At 39.2% G+C, this 20,515-nt stretch overlaps 1 protein-coding gene across 1 annotated transcript in view; it reads right to left on the bottom strand.

Moving 5' to 3' along the window:
- STARD9 (StAR related lipid transfer domain containing 9) overlaps window positions 1–20,515 on the bottom strand; it is an 83,211-nt gene that overhangs the window by 45,359 nt on the left and 17,337 nt on the right. The window contains 4 exon segments of the mRNA XM_088520461.1: window positions 2,722–2,834; window positions 3,414–3,475; window positions 3,553–3,585; window positions 4,963–5,079. Coding sequence (XP_088376587.1) covers window positions 2,722–2,834; window positions 3,414–3,475; window positions 3,553–3,585; window positions 4,963–5,079 — 325 coding nt within the window.

The raw sequence follows: 20,515 nt of genomic DNA on the forward strand, positions 1-20,515 counted from the left end.
ACTGCCGCAGGCTTCAGCACACAGATGGCCCTCGCTGCAGAGATCAGCGGTTGTTGACTGCAGCAGGACACCACTGCAGTTGTCAAGGGCATTTTGTACCAGTGTTGTGAACCACCTCATTTTCTTCAGTCGCATGCTACTAAATCTGAGCTAACTGCACTCCCCACCTGCATGCAGAACACCTCCTGCCTCTCTCACTGTTGCTCCTTTGGGACGTGAAGCAATGAGTGCAGCTCGACGTGGAGCTACGGAACAGAGCTTTTCTATTAATCCCTCTTGAAAGGATTGGCTCAGAAAAAACTGCTACAGTTCTTAATTGCAAAAACTGCATACACACATTTATTTATTTATATATCTCTCTCTCTAAAAAAAAAAGGAATTATGTCACCTGACTGCTGCCCCTAGCCACTGACTCACCAGCCTCAAATCACTTCCATTCACATGCTGCCACAGCAGCACGTAATAATACTTGTGATGCCTTCAGCAGAAATATCACTTCATTTTTCATGTGTGAGATCAGTTTTTCCAATAATGTGAATCACATTTATCCCTAAAAAACATTTTTTTCTTATAGCCATTAACACAAAGATTTTTGGAGCCTGACATAAGATATAGAAGATACAGAGAATCTTTTAAGAAAAAGCATTCACACTGGTTTTAATAATGTGTCCAAACCCAGCAAACACTACTTAGGTTAACAAGGTTTTGTACTTTCATATTAAAAAAAATCTTCTTGAAAGGGAAGTGTTAAGGGATATTTCAGAACTCTACCATAAAATTGTTCTACTTAAAATTTTTAGTTGCATACAAGTATAAAATTCTTATTCAAAAAGGGTAAAATTGAATTAAAAAAAAAAAAAACAGAACCAGAAGAGATGACAGATCTAGCCTAGAAGTTTCCAGATGAGGACGGACTAGTGACAAAAGGCAAACCAGCCCATTTGCAGACCTCTGAATCCCAGCCACAACTTCATTTTCTTTTAAAACACGGAAGTTTCATTATATGCAGCCAAAGAATCATTGGAGATATAGGCTTGAGAAAAAGGATGGAAACTGCCAAGGAAGGAAGCAGTTTAAAGACCTTTTCTTGTGTGCTGAATGAGCAGCTGCTAAAAGAAAATAATTAGTATCTGTTCCCCACCAACAATGACGGTCTCAGATAACAAGCAGGTAGAGAAAGAATCTTGGAAAGACCGCAATAAAGACCAAGTGTCTACGAATCTACTTTTCAAGGAATGATACGTTTGCCATACTAATGAGACCGTCAATTCATCTATTTTCAACTCTCCATTAAATGGGCTGCTGATGTGCTGGGAAAGCACAGCTGAAAGAAACGCTGTGCCAGGCAGCACCCGGTGCCGGGGAGGTTACCCGACCCTACCCTACCCGTGAGACGCTTCCCAATTTTGCTTCTTTCAAATGAGGAACTGGTAGCCACCAGCAGGTCTTAGATGTCCTCTTCGGTACTGGTCCTGCAGGTGTCCTGGGAGCTGGGAATGCCAGGCTGCACCCATCACTTGGTCAAGTCTCCTATCTGTTGTCACATCTCAGCTGAATCTCTGAAGTGTGGATAACAACAGCCCATTTTATGACCTGGTGACAAGGCTTAATGAAAGGTGGATGGTGCATCCTGAGGTTCTAGAACAAAAGCTGACACTGCTGCTTCTTGGACTCGTGTGCCTAAAAAACCTAACTCTTTAGGGTTCTTCTATAAACTCAGACATAATAATTTATGTAGTTTCCAATTCTTATTTTCTATACAACAAACCTAGGTAATGAGAAGGAAAAACTGAGGGAGAAAAGTGAAGTAGGGAGAAGAGGGAATTTACAAAACAGAGATGAGAAGCCTATGCTTAAAAGCCAGAGCAAATCAGTATTTGATCTGAAATGACAGGATCAATAAAGCACTGTGTGATATGCATTTTGCATATTAAATGTGTCCTTCCCAGGTGTCGAGCATGTTACTACCCCTTGGTTGCCTGCCAAGCACTTTCCGAACCAGCAATTCCAGTGGCAAATTTGGAATTCTGCCCACAAGCGAGACAGATGCACTAAAAACTTGCCAATTTTTGAAGCCTGTCTCAGTTTGACTGTTCCTTCCAATCCCCATTATAAAGTTACTGTCTATGATTTAGCACACTGAGTTTGAGGAAGGCGTTTGAGTTTGACAAGTTTGAGTTTTGACAGTCATTGGTCTGATGCAGTCCAAGGTAGCAGGCAAGCTTTACATTAGGTCCTAATGAATTTACAAGGCACAATGGCTAAACTCCAGTCTAAAACTACGCAAGACCCTGAAGTAAGTGCATCAGTAAGAGGTGGAAAAAAATCCTACAAGCACAAAAACAATAAGGGAGAAGAACTAAAACCAAGAAAGATAACTGAAATGGAAAAAATACGCTTTTTCATCCACTGTCCTCTGCTACCTAATGTGAAAAACTGATTTCACAGAAAACACAAAGCCCCACAAAGGGCTGCTCTTGCAAGTTTGAATTAAGAGTGGATTTTTTAAAAAATCATATTAAAACACCTGCTTTATCCAGCATAATGGTCTGGGACACTATTTGTTTTATTGAGGAGGTTCAGACACATTGTAAGTTGACTACTCATCACTTCCACCAATGGAAATGATTAAGATCATACCATCAATATCTGCGAAGAAATGTAAAGACCAGACACGCATTTACTTGAAATTCTTACGTAATCAGTGAAACCCACTCTTACCTTGTACATAAGGTCCTGTTTCAGGGTGTTCTCGGACTCGAAGGGTGTAGGGTTTCTTGTGGTCTGATTGTTTTAACAGATCTCGGACACGCTCATTATAGATTTCCAGAAAACTGAAAAGAAAAAAAAAGGAACGAAATCACATGTACTTGCTCTTCACACAGTGTAACTACCTGAATCTTTCATTAATTTTTCATGATTTTTCAGCTGGTGCATTCACTTTCATTACTTCTGCTACTGCCCTTTCCCACCGAGTGCACACGAAAAGAATTGACAAGTCAATTTGCAAGAAGCAAGAGACATTCACTATTTCATTTAAAAATTCATGAAATTAGCTTTTTCCAAAGCTAATAAGTCCAAATCAATTTCCCAACAGTTTCATTGGTTACTATAAGTGAATGAGTAAGAGAACTATGAATAAGAATGGAATTATGGCTCAAATTTAAGAGCTAGTCAAACAGGAAGTAAATTCTTAAAGCATTCCTGCTTTATTTGCCTCTACAAAAGCAAAGATGTAGTACTCTAAAGTAACACAGCATTTTCTCATCCTTCCTCCACTGTTCCCTGCCTTGCCCCAAAACCATCAACATATGTGAGAATATAAGCAACAACAAAAAACCCTTTGCTTTCTTTGATTATAGGGATATATTTTTGAAAACATTCACACCATTGACCAAAATAGTGACACTTACCTGACCTTTACTCTGCAAGATGTTATCTGGTTTGAGTAATCATCCTTCCTTGAAAAGAGGCCCTGCACAAACCAGAAGTTTCTGTAAATTTTCAATCTAACAGCTTAAACAAATGCAGGTGAAATAAAAAGATACGTACCTCACATATACGAGGTGTCAACCCAATCGATGCCTGTAAATAACAATAATAATAAAATTAATACTATTTGCTGTTATCCTTTCAAACTTAATTTATTAAATAAAAGCCAAGTTATAAGGAAAGAAGGTGTGATGACAAAGCAACGACCGTGTAGAGGATCACAGTACAAACCTCCCTGGTGTGCAGTTTGGAGTGCTGCATGGCAGAGCACAGCTCAAGCACCTTGCACGTTAAACACTAAAGGGACTACCGAGCTGTGCAACGTCAGCAGTCTTGGCCTCAGTAAAAAACCCATTTACAGGAAAAAAAAAAAAGCCATTTTAGAGCAACTTATACAGCATCAATGAGAAGCAGAGAGATTTCATGGGCTAAACCAGTTTATTTCTCCTTAACCCTGAATTTTATAATTCTTCAGTTTGACAACTTTTTCAGGAAGTTAACCTTGACTTAAAACAAAATCAACAGAGAACCAGGCCATGATTTAACAAAATTCTGTTGATTTTAGTGAAAGGGGGAAAAAAAAAAAAAGAGTAATCCAGACTATTGTGCAGAACACAAACCAGGCCGCACTGGCCTTTTTCTTCTCCTTGGGCTTTGAACAAATTTTAGCCTTGTTTAACTTTTTAAACAGAATCCTCTTAGGGGCAGGAAATAGAGGCCCACTTGTGCAAATTCTTAAATAAAACCTCTCTTGTTTATGGGTAACTCTCATTCTCCAGTAATCAAGAATAAACACAGATAAGGACCAGATCACCTTCTGTTGCAGCAGAGCACAGGAACCCTTAACTCTCTCCCCAGCAGTACTAAAATGCACTCTAAGTAGTTCCTAGCAGCCAAATGCCTTAAAGTACAACAGCTTCTACAAACACCATTCAAATCAATTTTAAAACTGGAAGCAAGTATTGGTTTCCACAAGGCAAAGACTAGCTTCTGCAACCAATAAATTTCTCAAGCAGATAATGAAATCTGCTACAAAAATATACCCACGAATTGTATCCATTTTCATTTGTGAAAATAATTTGATTTCAGCATGGCTCAGATACTCAAAAAAAAAGTAAGAATGAATATGTTGCATTGTCTTGTCCTTGTTGTATTGTGCTTCAAAAAAATTAGATGCTTTCAAGTGCATATTATTTTTTGTCTTCTAGCATAGCAATGAGATTTGTACATGGTAAGATGAAGGTTATCTAAAATAAACATTTAAATTATGCCTTATTTTCTGCCCCCTCCCCCCCCTTTTTTTTTACTTGATGGTACATTATTAACCTAGCCATTTACCTCTCATTTTACATATTCATCTATACACACACCCCAAATAACACAGGCACAAGCATTCTGCTCAATTAGTACCATAATGCAGGCTTTAAAAATATAGCTAAATCTGTCATTGAACCTGAGGTGGTAACTCACAGGTGTTCCCATCATGGTATAAGTTTTTCCTGAACCTGTCTGTCCATATGCAAAGAGGCAGATGTTGTATCCTCTAAATGCACCCGTCAACACAGAGGTGCCGAGGTCCTGAAACACCTGGAGAGACCAAAAGAGAGAAAGCAGTCCGTGAGTAACATGCCTCCCAAGAAGCATTCAGCATTACTTAACCATTCCGCTTTCCTATCTCCTCTTGGATAAGGATTTCCTCTATGTTTGTGTTTTAATGTATCGCACACAATATGTTTTTTGCACCACATTCTCAGAATGCCAAAGCCAGGCTATAGCTCAGTTGCAGGAACGCTTGGTAAAAGTTTCCTGTCAAATGTACATTGGATCGCGTATACGCAGACTGACATAAATATGAATTATTTGCCATCACAAAGATTTAACATGTGTCTAAAAAACCCAAAAGTGCACAAAAGAGACAGAGAAGAGGTTAAAGAATTGAACAGTACAGAAGAAAGCTACTGAGAGGCACTTGAAGATGTCAGTTGTATGGGGAGACTAGGGAACAAAAGCATATAACCTAAGAAGAGGAAGAAATTTTAGCCCCAGGGAGGTCAGCAGCACCAGCTTGAGTGGCAGCATCAAAGAGGCCATAAAAGAAGGCAAGGAAAAAAAAAAGGCAGGCAAATAATAAGGTTATATACACAAAAAAACATCTGGAGGGGAAAAAAGAAAAAAAAACCAGAATGACAGTGGTTTCTGAACACCGCAGGTAACAAGTGAAAGTTGCATTTGATGTGGTAATAGGAAAGGAAAATGTCTGTCTACAACAGCAGAACAGAGTTACCACAAAATCATCTCTCCAAGCTAGCACAAAACCAGTTCTTCCGTTACCACTTCAGTTATAAATATTCCCTGGCACCACAGCCAAAACTGTTTTCCTTATAAATCAAGTATGTACTAGAAAGTATGAAATAGGATCACAGGCAGCACTTTGTCCGTGAGATTTGCTTTCTGAGTTGTGGGAAAATGAAATAGCAGGAATGGGGGACTGCGTTGTCCTGGAGGCTGCCTGTAACATCTGTTTTTACTTACATCCCTCCTTTCTATGGAAAAGGCCACTTAAAAATAATGATTGAATAAATATATCAAACTGTGCTCTGATCCCTGTAGCTTTTATTTGGCTCTATCAGTGGGATTCAGGGGTATGTCTTGCGTAAGGACTGCAGTGGTCTGATTTACTGCTTTGGGGTTTTAATAATCTGACTGTATTAGGCCACGAGGAGAGAGCATGAAATGTGCCCTTCTATCGTGCCAACATAGCTCCTGCTTCTGAGGAGGGTCCCTGCAGTTGTCCCAGCCATTCTGCAATAGTCGTGACAACCTTCCAACCAGACACGCAGCCGGAGGTGGCAGCGCGTGGCGTGGCCCGCGCAGCGCGGCCTGTGCGACCGCTTGCAGGCCTCTCCTCCAGAGCACAGCCATAAACACTGCACAAACCCTGCTCTGAAGCTTCTCCTTTGGGTAAGGCTGATGCTAACCCACTATTCTCTCTCAAGTGGCATTAAAGAAAGAGGTCAGCCCCATATTAACAGCATCATTTTAACACGGATTTGTTTTCTTCCATAAATTAATTCGGAGGGCTAATAAGAGCAGTGCAAACCACTGTTACGGGATTCTTGGCATGAGTCATCCATCAAGGCAGGACATAACCAAGGAAAGTTCTTTGTGTGGCCTATAGATCAGCCTCATGAGTTCAGAAAGCTGTTTTATTAATCCCCTACAGTAAACCTGTACACTGTGCAAGGACCAAACGGGGACTTAGAGCCAATAAAGACTCGTTAGCTAGACCAAGTTGCAACCAGCAGCTGTATATGTAATCTCCACCTGCCTCTTCCCCCCTGCCTCCTGCAATTCTTCATGACTGCTTCAGCATCCCCCAGCCTTCCATAGCTTCCTGCCACCCTATCACACATATCACATCCACTCTCAGCTATCCTTGGTCCTCACCACAACACATCCTGTGTCATGGGAGAGAGGATGTGACCGCCCAGCTGCTCCAACTGCTTTAATGGACCTAGGTATAACACCACACAACCTTCACAGACAAGCAAGCCTTTAGCATAGCAAGCGTAGAAGCCATCCAGAAATTAAAGCTGGAATCTCAGATCTGCATTTTATTTCCAGCTCTATTGCTAAAACTTTCCTATGACACCAGGCAAGCCACTTCACGTTTTTCTGGCTCTGTTTTCCAAGCAATAAAGTAGGAATAAAACTATCAACAGAAAGTTGTGAGATATTCTCATATGAGTTCATAAACCTCCCCCCTGCAACCTTCACTTAAATCCCAGCAGAGGCTTCAGCTGTGCCACCCATTGCACTCTATCCCTCTCCAGATTTAGTCAGATAGCTCTGACTAAAGAAATTTGTCCTCCAAAGCCCATTTAAGCAAAGCTCTTTTGCATTTACTCCATATAAAACACATGGGGCTCCTCTAGTGCTTCAAAGCAAGTATGTTTCAGATCAATCCTTTCTGAATTTGGCTTCAAGAGAATATACGTTACCACAAAATGAAATGGATAAGTCTGAAAGCAACACTATAATCCTACAATAATAGTGTATTAGAATTTCATCAATTTTTAACTGAAATCATATCAAAACCTGTTTTTTCAGGTAGACTAGTTGAGAACAGTCTCAATTTAATCAAAGAAGCTTTTTAGTTCTAGTGTACTGAAGATGATCGGATCTGCAATCATCTCTCCAGAAAACGGAGAGATAAATCACAGCAAAAAAATATGGATCATTTAAAAACAAAGAAGTATCTGAAATCAAAGCTTTTTCTGCACTAATGTCCAGACATCCACCAGCATCAACTGCTATAGATTATAGTAGATTAAGTCCTAAGATTCATCACTTCAAGACGTAAGTGTTAATGTATTTCATGATGTAATGGGTGGAACCCTGCCTTCTCTGTGTCATGGAAAAAAAAAAAAAGGATTCTTCATGATTCTCCTATGTTTGGCAATGAAATATAAATTCAGAAAGATAAGAACACAGGCTGGGTACGGCTCCCTGCAGAGAGCGTGCTATTTGGCCAAGATGACTACATCTTTGCTGGATGCTTAACGTGATTGGCACTGCCCAGTCTGTAAAGGCTTTGCTATGCCTTGTTCTGCACTTGCTGAGCTGTATCTGGTACATATTCTATGGCTATTTGTCAAACATTTGATGTTTTATTACATGCCAACTGTGCTAATAGTAGAAAAAGACATCTTTCTGAAGAAATTTAGTGCAGCCTAATCGTTACTACTGAGTTTGTTTAATCCTGTTTAAAGTGAAAACTGGAAAAAAACCAAAACTATAAAGTGTATATAGTCATATAAACTCACATTTACTACAGGTCAATTTAATGCGCTACTCTGCAAATAAACTCTGAATCTCTCTCACAAATAAAAGCATCACCTGCAGACAGCTTGGATCACAAACCAAAAGCACAACAAAACTTAATCTTATATATAAAAGTCTGGATTTACTATCTATTCCAATAGAAAACCAAAAGTAACAATACAGAAGAGACAGAGATAGAACTCAGGGTTCCTTTGTCAAGGATATATTAAAATTTTAGCTTTTCTATCCATACCGGCTATTTTAAAAATGACACATTAAAAATATTAATGAGAAACACACCTTGCATTATTAAAAGGCACAAAAACATTTTGAAAGAGTTAATTTCAATGAAAGAGAATCACCTGTTCAAAAAAAAAAACAGCAATAGCTAAGTGATAAAAGAAAGTTTTTCTCCCTCTTGAAAGAACACTAACATAGTAAAGCCTTCCTTTTTTAGAAATCATGAATATGCTTTCCAACCAGATTTATGAGTAAGAGGAGAAACTTTTTTTTACCACCATGGGAGGAATATTCCATTCTGATCTCATCCAAATTGGATGGCAGAATCAGAAATCTTCTTATAGAGATAAATATGATGTCTCAAAGTCCAGATTCATAGTGGCTTTTCTACAGCTTGTTTAAATAATGAGTTTTCAAGATACTGAAAAATACCTTATTTAGTTTGCCTGTGAGCATATCACATTCTATCATGAGTCTTGCATGTGCATTAAGTACACATAGTAGACACATGACTACATTTTTCTTATGGAGTGAAAACACATACTTGGTGTGCTAATGCCAAGAAATAATAAAACACAGCATGGAACGCATCCAGTCAGGCACCATGAGCTGCAGACATCTGAATCATTAAGAGTGATGGTTTGGGACTCCGGTACTCCACAGCGAAACCTTTGCTTGGGTAATAAAAAGTGTGATTTTTTTTGTTTGTTTGTTTTAAAACTCTTTCTTTTCAAAAATGCATATTTATTTTAACTTTGTAACAAAAGTTGTAGCATTATCTATTTTCCCCAATAACCTGTATGCATTATATTGACATAATATATTATTTTTACATGTTCCTTGTCCTCGTAGTTTCTATCAAACTAATGGCCTGTGCTATTAGTTTGCCATTAGATTACCTCTGTAATATACTGCTTTTGTGTGGCACATGCAAAATGTTATAGTAGTATGTAGGCTGATAGTCATTCTTTTGATCCCAAGATACAGTTGCAGATAATTAAACTCTCTTTTAATGCATATGATTCAAGCTAATGCTGGTGAATCCTGAAGCTTTGTCAAGCCTGAACCAGGCTTTGTCAACACTGGTATCTTAAACTTTGACTTTTCATTGAATGAATATACACTGAACTGATATGCAGCTAGGAAGTCAATGACACAATATATGTATTTTATATTGGAACTGCAATGGATTCTCTTTATTCTTTAATAAAGCCTCTCTTGAAGTAATAAATACTTTATCTCAAAGACAAAAGGGGCATTCTAAGTGGCACAAAGCTGGGGCAAAATGAATTTCAAGAATATAAAACTTTCCTTTTGTAATCCCATCAGAACTTGGACTGGAAAAGGAAACAAAAAGGAGTTGTTTTAAACTATACTATATTGTCTGTTGTGCTTTGGGGCTTAATAATTTGGGAAACTGCAATACATGCCAAGTTGCAGAGTAAAATGGAAAAAAAAATCAGGATTTCTCCAGGGACAATATGCAATGTCTACTTTGCAAATTTAAGGGAAAAACATTGACAATTTAAATGTATATATATCTAAACATATTTAGATATTTAAAAGACTAAGATAATTTAAAGACTAAGTTTCTGGTAGAAAATACCTGCATTTTGTTTAGACTCCAGTGACTAGGGTAGGACTAGCCAGCCCTACTGGAACATAGGCAGAAGGATGGGACTAGAAAGGGAGCTTTTAGAAGTGAAATGGTTAATACTTAATATCAACATTATGAGGAGATAAAATTAATCTTGGAAACTTCAGATATTTCAAGGGAATTACTCTGATCTAGGCAAAGAAACAAACAAAAATAAAAATGCATACTAACTTTAAATATACAAAACTCTTTGAATCAAATACAATTACTAAGCCTCACAGGCACAGTCCCTAAACATCAACAAACAGCTCACTAAATGCAAACTGCTTGTGCTGTAAGATGCTAGACTAAAAGCAGAAGACTAAAATCAAAGGACTAACATAAATTCCCACAAGTTTACAGCTGGAGGCAAAACCAGAAGAAACTTTTTAACTTTTTTTTTTCTCTCTTACACAGCACAATTTAAAAATATATATTTTTTAATTCTGCTGATTTAATTAAAGGGAAAAAAACAGGATTGCAAGCTCGATTCTGCAATGGCAAATGGCTGCAGCCTCTACCACAGCTCTTCACTGGGAGGGCTGCCACCCGTGTTGCAACCAAGCTCCATCTAATTAAATTGCTGACTAGCATTTAATGTGGGAGGGGGCGGGGGGGAAACACTCCACATAACCATGCAATAAAATAATTGAGGATTGAGCCTCTCCTTCCAAAATATTGGAGGCACGGAAGCATCCCTATGGACTGCCAGCACAGGGAAGCGCGTTCAGCCGCACTCGGCCTCTCGTGTTACCTCAGCGGCCTTGGTGCAATCAGATCAAAGCATGGGAGGAAAGGCCAAAAGCGGTGGGCACTGGCTGGGACCATTTCCTCTCTCTTGTGAAGGGCTTCTCAACTTGGATCCCTTGTTTTTGCATGGCCAGGACAGAGGGGATCTCAGAGCAGGGCTGGTGCAGGGTCCCCTGCCAAGAGGCTTCCTGCGCACACAACCCTGCAACCTTGTTCCCTCCACGCTTGGGCTTTCTCTGGGAAGGATGGTGGCCGTGGTGGCTTTACTCATCCTGGCAGCTGTCATTTTTTCCAGTGGAAAAAGTGATTTACTGGGTGTGCTCATGTACATAAATACACAAGAATTAACATAAATTCAAGCTTAAGGTATTTAGGCAATACTGAAAATACTAGGATAAGACACAGATAACATACAGCAAGGAGGTGTATTTCCCCAGGGGAAAAAAAACATGGAAAATGTTGATTACAGTGAAGAGCAACTTTATATTTCTATTGTTATAGCACTGAAATATATTATCATAAAAATCCATCGCATTTGCTCATCAAAAGCCTCACTTTGAGAACAAAAATACCTCTACCTATGCTCCTTCTCCAGGAATGAGTTATTTTGTATCATAACGAGTACTTTATCACATCTGCCTAATTCAAAACACTCTGACAGAAAACTTGCTCTTCTAAAACCGTGCAAGAGCTCTATGGCCAGGGCCCCAAGTTCAAAGCAAGCACCAAAATGCAGCACCCAATGTTCTATCCAACTTAGCCCAGGCCAGCTATGCAGCTGGTAGTAAACCTCTCTGCATTAAGGAGAAGAGGGGGAAAAAAAAAAAAAAAAAAGGAAGAAAAAGAAAGGAAATTCTGTCTTTTCTAGTAAAAGCTTTAAGAGTATCATTATACTTTGTGTTGTGTTGAGATTTTATTTTTTATGGTTACTCATTTTACGCTTTTTATGTTTGCTGCTGCTGCTGATATAATTGAATATAAAATATTAATGTTAGAATGGTTGCTTTTTATTAAGTTTTTAATGTTCTGAGCTTGGACAATGAAAAAAATGGTTTAAATTTCAAACTATTCACTTTAGTGCTGCATTTTTATATTTTTAAGAATCTTGCAGTGCGCTTGCATCTGCCTCCCAAATCCCCATGGCAGAACCCCACCATCACAGCCTCAGTGAAACCCCTTTCACTCAGTGGAGTGAGACAGGAAGCCGATGCTGTCAGCTTAGTAACTCTCTCCAGGAGAGCAGCAAATTTTTGTTTGGGAGACACAGTGCAAAACGAATGGCTATAACGTAACACTATTTAAATGAGACTACAAGGGAAGAAAGGCCATGTGTCTTAGGGAGCTGTTTTTTTTCAATGATCCAAACCTGTGTGTCATCTGGTAGAAATACAACTTCACACTGAAGTCCTCTATCTGTAGCAAATTAGAATTCCTATAGGTATTTTATTTTTGTAAAATAGCACTAAAGATACAGCAGCTTTGGCATGTATAACTTTTCATGCCTGTCAAAGTAAAATTCTGCATAATGCATTCAGAAACATGCCCTGCTTAGTTCCCAAATAAAGAAAATCATTTGCTTGATGCAGAGTGCGAGAAACAAACAATTCTTCTTAGAGGACAACTATTCCAACTGCGCAATTGCAATAAAAGACGTCAGGAAAAAGACAAACTGATGGTGCATTTACAAAACAAAACACTACCCACCAAAAATCAAGCATCCTTGAAAACAGAGGATATTTGACTAAACCCATCTTGTGCAAAACAGTGTCAGTGGAAGACTAGTCTGTATCATGACTTTTTGATTTAGTGCCTTAACACAAGAGTAAGAAATACCATCAGGGAGATGAAGGAGAAAATTACAGCTGTGCAGCTGGCTGTACAACTTGTGTCCCTGTGCACACGAACACCACGATGAGAAGGTGAGCACCTGGGGGCTGCTGTTCAGGGGGCTCCTGCAAGGCAGGGGCCACGCACCCAAACCCTGATCCACCCACACAGGCAAGCGGTTGCAGAGGTGGATGTGGAACAGAAACAGGTTTCCCTCCTGCACCATCCTCATGCAGAGGTTTGCACTAAATCCAGCACTGCTTGCTCGGAAACACATTTACCGAGGGAATGGCGGGCAGGACCGTGCAGATTTAGAGTCACAAGACTAAAAAACCCAGCTTTCCTAAAGGTCTCGGAGGGGCTGGAAGCAACAGCACACTTCTCTATAGCCCCACACTTCTACTCCACCAAGGCTGGAGAAGGTTTTAGACACTCTCCTGCTCTGGCTCACATGCAACTAACTCCATGCATGCCCCTGCCTTAAGGGCAGAAAACCCCCCATGAACGGTTCTTACTGCTATTCTCTCTAAGTGAGGAAATTAAATATTGTGATAGCTGCTAGTTGTTCTTTAGACTGAATTCTCGTGCAACAAAGAGAGGGAGGAATAAATAAAGGGTAATAATGAAGTTATAAATATCCTGCATTCTCTCCCCCTGCAGCTAGCTCTTGGCTTGGATCCTAGGTCATTAGCGGATGTCTGGGATTTCATGTGAAAGGAAAGTAAAGAACAACAGCATAAAATTAGTACAGTTTATTGTTTCAGGCAGCAGTGACAAATATTGATCCTCAGCTGCACCTCTGAAAATAACTGCCCATTAAATCTGTGACAACAGAGAGGACAGAGGGAAAAGAAAAATCATCTCTTGACTTTATTGCAAGAAAAGAAAAAAAAATAGGCATAGCAATCCCCATTTTTCTGCTATTCAGTAGGGGCTAACAATCTTCTGCAATAATTGAGAAGCAGCACAATGACATTATCAGGATAATATTTCAGCTTTTGTCCCATCATCTGGAAATTGGCATTCTTTTCACTTATCAACTAATTCAAGCTGACAGTGCTGCTCTTAGATCATCAAGTCTTAAAATTACCACATTGGAAAACAATGTTTAAGCCTCTAAAATGTACTTTTCCAGCAATAAATCACTTCTTCACTTTCACATAAGAACAGATAGTATTGCTAAGAGGAAATAAAGCAAACGAGATGAAAAAATACTGAAGATAGCAATTAATATCAGTGACCACTCAAAATATCATACCAGCAGAAATTGAGAGGCACAGGAGACTTTATTCGTAAAACCAGAGGCAACAACTGAATTCCAAGAGTATCTGAAAAACAGGCTTCACTGCACGTCAGCTGGATGTGAAATTTCCCAAGTTTGGCATAGTTTAGCCTGGGTGAACGCATAAGCAGGTCCTCACAGAATTTACCACTGTTTGGACTCAGTTGCACCCCTAATTGAAATTTTTGCCAGTTACAACTGTGACAACTTTTCAAATGAGATATAGTAATTGTTTCAAAATATCTTTTGAATTTCATGTATTGTATTTATACATAAATAGTATAAACAAAATATGAAAAATCAGAATCTAGAAACAGTAGTCCTTTCATTTCCACTGAAAAATGGCTCTTTAGAATATTCCCCAAAGGTTCTTAAAAAAAAAAAAAAAAAAAAAACACATAAAAATGAAGCTCTAGAGAATGTGAATATTGTTTCAAATTTAAACTGATGCTTTCATCGTCCAGACTCAGAACATTACAGACTTGGTATAAAGCAACTATTACTAAATCTGATATTTTAATACTCAATTGTACTATTATCAGCAAGCACAAAGAGAGGCTTCCAATGTCTTCCAACAACGCAGCTTTCCTTCAAGGTTACAAACGCCCTTTTACCTGCCAACATGAGGATTAAAGACACTGCACGCAGCAACTGGCAGCAGTTAAGCAAAGCAAGCAGGGCTTACTGCATGCTCTTATTCTGGTGCACTGGTTGTCACATCAAATTCAATTAGTGAATTTGACTCAAGTTTTAACAGATTGACTGAATGACGAAGTAATTTCTGACCTAATTCTACAATACATTTTTAATTCTAGACAGGTATTTTGCTTGTAATGTGGGATATTAAATAAGCTGTAGGTTTTTTTTGTTGCTGTTAATAAAGGAATTTAGGTAACGTAAACAATTCTTTTCATGATGTGACCATATGAAACAACTGTTGCCATTTTAAGCAGAAATCTTTACACTTAACTTATGGCTACATAATTGGAAGGATGAGAAGGTTTAAAGGATACTTATTAGTAATCTACAGCACACTTCATTTTTGTCTTGCAGGGGAGAGAGAGGAAAAAAAAAAAAGTTTACTGCTAATTTTAAGGGAATGGATTTAGGTCTAAATCTGTCCTGATAGCTATACAGGGATTTTTTTTTCTTTTAAACACTCCCTGCTCATTTCCTTAAAAATAAAGGACACCAAATATACAAGATGCTAGACACAAATATACATGCTGCATGCTTTCTGATAGGAAAGTTTTTTAAAAGGATTAAAAAAAAAAGAAAAGGCACTCGTACAAATGCAGAGATCCCTCTGTTTAGGCTGTTTAGGGACAGTTTGGAGCTGTGCTGATTTGATGGAGAATAAAGCACTTTCTCACTTTATGTGGTTTTAGCCATTCCCAGGAGTATCCAAACAAGGAGAGGTAATCCAAGGTCGCTTGTGAGTTCATGGAGAGGAGTCCTGGCGCTTTATTCTCAACAGTTTATTAATAGAGTTTGCCAGGGCTGTGGCTGAGTGAATTGTGAACTTTACTCTTTGGCCAGGGCTCTGCTCACTTCCAGCTCGCCAGCACTGAGGAGCCACCAAACCAAACGCCAGATCTAGGGGTGCAAGGGATACAGTGACTGCTCACATAATGAGAAATACCACATTACAAAAATGCTAGGATTAACAGCGTCTTCTATTTTTGCTTAGTCTGGACATCACTTCTCTACGCCACCCTTCTATTCCATGTTCACTTCATCCCACACCAACTTCCAAACGGGACACTGCCCACAGGGAGGGCAGCCCAGCGCCTCCAGCTACGCTCTAATAAGGTTACCCCAGGGCAAAGAGCAAAAAGAGGGTTGCAGTACCCGTAAAACACCTAAAAAGCAGATATAAAAGACCTAAGGAATCCGATGCCTTCTACAGGATAAAATAATACCATATGTTTTCAAATAGAAAAAGCAGAGCTGCTAAAAATAGAAAGCAAGCAGGCATCAAGAAGAGGGAATGCCTAAATCCCAATTAAGTCCACAGATTTCTTTGCCATTGCAAGCCCAATAATAAACCAAAATCTTCCATATTACCAAGCTGAACACAGACCCTTTGGCACATTGTCAAATAAATTGCTTCATACTATTATGACAAGCCATTTCCTGTGATAATACTGGAGCTGCCCTCATAAGCATGATACAGGCAGGGAAAAAAAAGCCCTAAAAATATTCAGAGGATCACATCCTATTGTCTAAATCTGTCTAACTACTGTTTGTCTAAAACAGCATAGTTTTGCCAATGACTAAAGTGCATGAAATTTTTATTTTAATGAGTCAGAAAGTAAAAATTGTAATCAGAACTTAAAGTCAAAAGTTGCAAGTATATATATTTTTTTCTTTATGAATTCAGATCTTGCACTATGCAGCACATTAATGTGGCAACACAAGGAATGGGAGAATAGTGGGCAAGAAATTGGAGGTTTAAAAAAAAAAAAGACATTTTTGCAAGGTTTATGTAAATACCCATTCTTCTGCTTGTGATTTCCAATACTCAATAAAACAACACTTTTCCTGATGAGGCACATATTTTGTCACTTCTAAGTTGCAGATTACATTGCAAATACAAGCCCCAAGAAAATTTACTCTATTGCCCCTATATTAAATCTATACATCTTAAATACCTGCCCTGTAATTCATTTTTAATACAGCTGTCTTGTTCCGCTCAGCTGCTCCACGGATCACACAGGACCCACAGCCGTGCTGAACCACCCCCAAGCAGCGCTGCTGCTTACACTGTTTTCTCTCTTAGGTGGAGCACACTTGTAGCACTGATGTCACCAGCAGCTCAGCTGCTCCAGGCTGCTTTTTGTTTCAAGAGTGCCAATAATGGTCACTGTGTGCTGAAGTTTATGTGCAATTTTGAGACAACTGTGCTATTTTAAATGACCACATATCTCCAAGGGTACTCAACTAGGAGTTCTCTTGTCAGGTGTAATGACTTATAGCAGGCATATATATATAAGGTGTTTCTTTACATCCAACATCTGTTTAAGTCTCCTCTCCTCAGATAAAGCCTCACTATCTGCAACTGCCACAGACTACGGTGGCATGTTTTCCACGCAGGCTGGTTTTAGTGGCATGTGCTTCATCCTGGGAGTGGGGAGATTCTTGGTTGCCGGATGAAGCTCGCTTTGGAGCTCACACATGGTTTGTCTCACAGGGGCTTGGGGAAGTGTAGAGGGTTTCATGCCTGGGGGTGATCCGAAGGCAGTTTAGTGGTGCACAGCAGTTTGGAAAACTGGACATAGAGGTTGGAGTCCTCTTTATGTTGATTGGGGACAGTTGCCATAATGCTGTAGGGCTGGGGCTTTTTGCAAGTACAATCTCATAAAAGTGAAATTGGTTAAGGAAAGTCCAGCATCAATAAGGTGAAAACACAGTGCAAGTGAGATGTGTGAATGACAACTGCAATGACAAGTTGAAATCTCCATTTGCAGTTAGAAATCCAGAGGAAGGGTGAAAGTGAGAAATCATGTTCAGAAAGCATCAGGTAGTAGCATAACTAAGAATATGTAAGCCTCCCAGAGCCAAGAGCCTGGCAAGCAGGCCAAAGCTCTACTGATTTCCCACACATTAAAACCGTATATGCAGCATTTCCAGCTTTGAAGAGGGGTCTGACAGCAGTCATGCTCAGACCAAAATTGTGGGCACACCAGCATCCACTTGCAGGGCAGTATGAAGCCCTCAACCCCAAAAGAAGCCCCATGTTTCAGCCCTTGGCATTTAACAGCACCGCTTAATTTACTTTTCCCCCCCCTGCATCTGTAAAAGCATCAACTCCAGCTTAACGAGTAGAAGAAAAAGGCCTTCTGATCTCTTTAACTCTCATTTCAACTCAATACTCCAGTGACATCCAGCTGCAGAAAGTAATTTACATTCATGATAGATGAAATAGAAAGACATTCCATATACTGTGGTAGGGAATAACCTTATGCAGATTGCATGCAGTGGGAGTGGGACAATTGCAGCTTTGTGAGCAGTGTCAGACACAGAAATGGCAAGCAAAGAGGAGGACAAGGCAAGGAGCTGCAAGTAAATTTCTAATTGCTCCCCAATCTTTGCATTTGTAGACGCAGGAACTCAAAGAACTTTCAAAGCACAAAAGGCGCAGTTAGAGTTCCTGCTGAACTGGAATTTAAATAAAATATATATATATATATATATGCATTTATATATATATCAAAAGCTACTTAAAATTAAGTATGTATTTATCTCATTCTCCAAATCCTTAGAGAATTTGAAAGAAATTGATAAGGTTGCTCATTTTCAGCTGAACACTGAAACTTTCAGTGTTTTTTTTTTCTCCATTTCTTAGAACTCTAAAATAAGATTACATAAGTAATGATTAAAAAAGATAAGGGTGCTAGCTGTCAAAGAAATAAAATGCAACATTCGCAGACTGCCAACTAGATTTCCCAATTATTACACAAATAAGATGATTTTTGGCTTTAAAATACTATCTAGAAGCAAGCAAGAACTTTGACTTGATTGGATTTGAAAAGGAAGTATTACAAAAAAGAGAAACTCACTGCATCAGCAACTAATGTGTATCAATAACTTCTCTAGATCAGACATCACTCCACTTTTTTCCTCCTATTTCAAAGCAGCAATGAAAAACACTCTTGGTTCTAAAAAAGTTTCAGAACTAAAAGGAAAACTACATTTAAAAAAAAAAAGATAAAAAGTAAATTCCACATTCTGCCTAGGCAATGAAAAGGCCCATGGATTAAGACTGGTGTATTTCAGAGGCAGAACTTGCGTTCTACTAGGAAACAGGTTATCAGATACCATTATTAGAGCAGGACATCATGCACAGAATGCAGGAGCTGTGGCCATCAGCAGTAACACTGCCTACCTCCAGAAAGCTCCTGGAGACCCTCTTCCAGAGGGACTGCAGAAGCCCAAAGCCCCAGCGAGGCAAGCGGGACCCAACGCCAACAACTCAAGTCAGACCTTGCTGCTCCTCAGAGGAAATTTGTAGCTGGGCCGCTCCTATCCCAAAGGGAGATGCAGTTTCAGAGCACTAAAGGAAGCTCTTCTGATTGCACACCCAAGTTCAGACTGGATTTTTAGCCATACAGCCAAATGATTCTAATGATCTTTACTGTGAAGATTGCAGACAGCTCTGGTGGGGTTTGCCCCAAAAGACTGGAGACCAGGGCTCTACAAGACAGATTTTTCTCCCTGATCATCTGCTAGGAGATCTCATTTTTCCACAGTATGGATAACAAAATAGTATCCACAGAGCTTTCAACACTTTTGTTCTAACCAAAAAAAAGAAAGTTTATCTATTCCTAATTCTACAAACAGTTACTTAAGTTCATTTACTGTTATCATAACAAAACATATTAAACATAAGTTAACAGAAGATCAGACCTCTGGTTCCTTTTCAAAGCAAGTGATGCTTTCACCGACATTGTTGAAGCCTATTTCAAATATATCTTAAAGGATCTACTAAAATTAAAAGATATGGGCAGAACCTGCACAACAGTTGTCATCTTGGAAAGCTTAACTTACTAAAGCTAGAGGTATAAACTGTCTTGCACCAATAATCAGGGCTTATCTTCTTTTGAGCCATATTGCAAAATAAACAAAATCCTAGAAGGGGTGGACAAAACTTTTCAAAACTATGAAAAAGCACAAATAAAACCTCCACTAAAGGCATACCCAATTTAAAGCAAATTGTCTCCTGCTGTTTTCCAACTCTACTTCTTCAGATGGAGAAGGCTCTCCTTACCCCACTGATATCAATCTACTGGCCCATCTACAAAATAATAATAATAAAGTGAGCTAGACCAAAATAATTCTGGGCTTCACCCTCACAGTCCTTAGATTCGTTTTCCAGACCCAGGATTTCAAGTGCAGGTCTCAGGGGATATAAGGCACAACTGTTGCAAGACTCATTTTATTCATCTTCACTCCTTTCTCATCCAATTCGGGAGCACTGCCAACAGAATCTATTTAGCACAGCTGAACAGAGATGTTAGTTTTGCTTTTCACAAATGAGCTCTCAAGGGCAGACTTTTTGCTGATAAAAACAAAACAGAATCGGGAGTCAACACGCAGGTGCTCAGATCCAGCCAAAAGATGATTCATTCAGTTTGCCTTCAAGGCCACACACAGACATATTTTTCAGACACACATTAGTTAACAGTAAAATACAGAAATTGGCTACTAGTGAAGATACACAAGTAATTGAAAGCACAAAACTAGAGAAGGGCCTTTTTTTCCCCTGTGAGATAAAGAGGCAATTGCTGTTCATATCCAACACTCTCCTTGCACAGGACTCAAGCACATCAGTTGGGTTTTCCAAAGACTAGCTTCTTCTACATGCAAGTCCAAACTCATGGCTGCAGCACGCCAAAGGCATGGCACGTTTTCAAATACAAACAAAACAGCTATGTTGAACCTGACCATAGCTGTTGGCACAG

This window comes from Tinamus guttatus, unplaced genomic scaffold (assembly GCF_059628265.1).
Source record: "Tinamus guttatus ecotype Peru unplaced genomic scaffold, ASM5962826v1 Tinamus_guttatus_pri_ptg000089l, whole genome shotgun sequence".
Lineage (NCBI taxonomy): Eukaryota > Metazoa > Chordata > Aves > Tinamiformes > Tinamidae > Tinamus > Tinamus guttatus.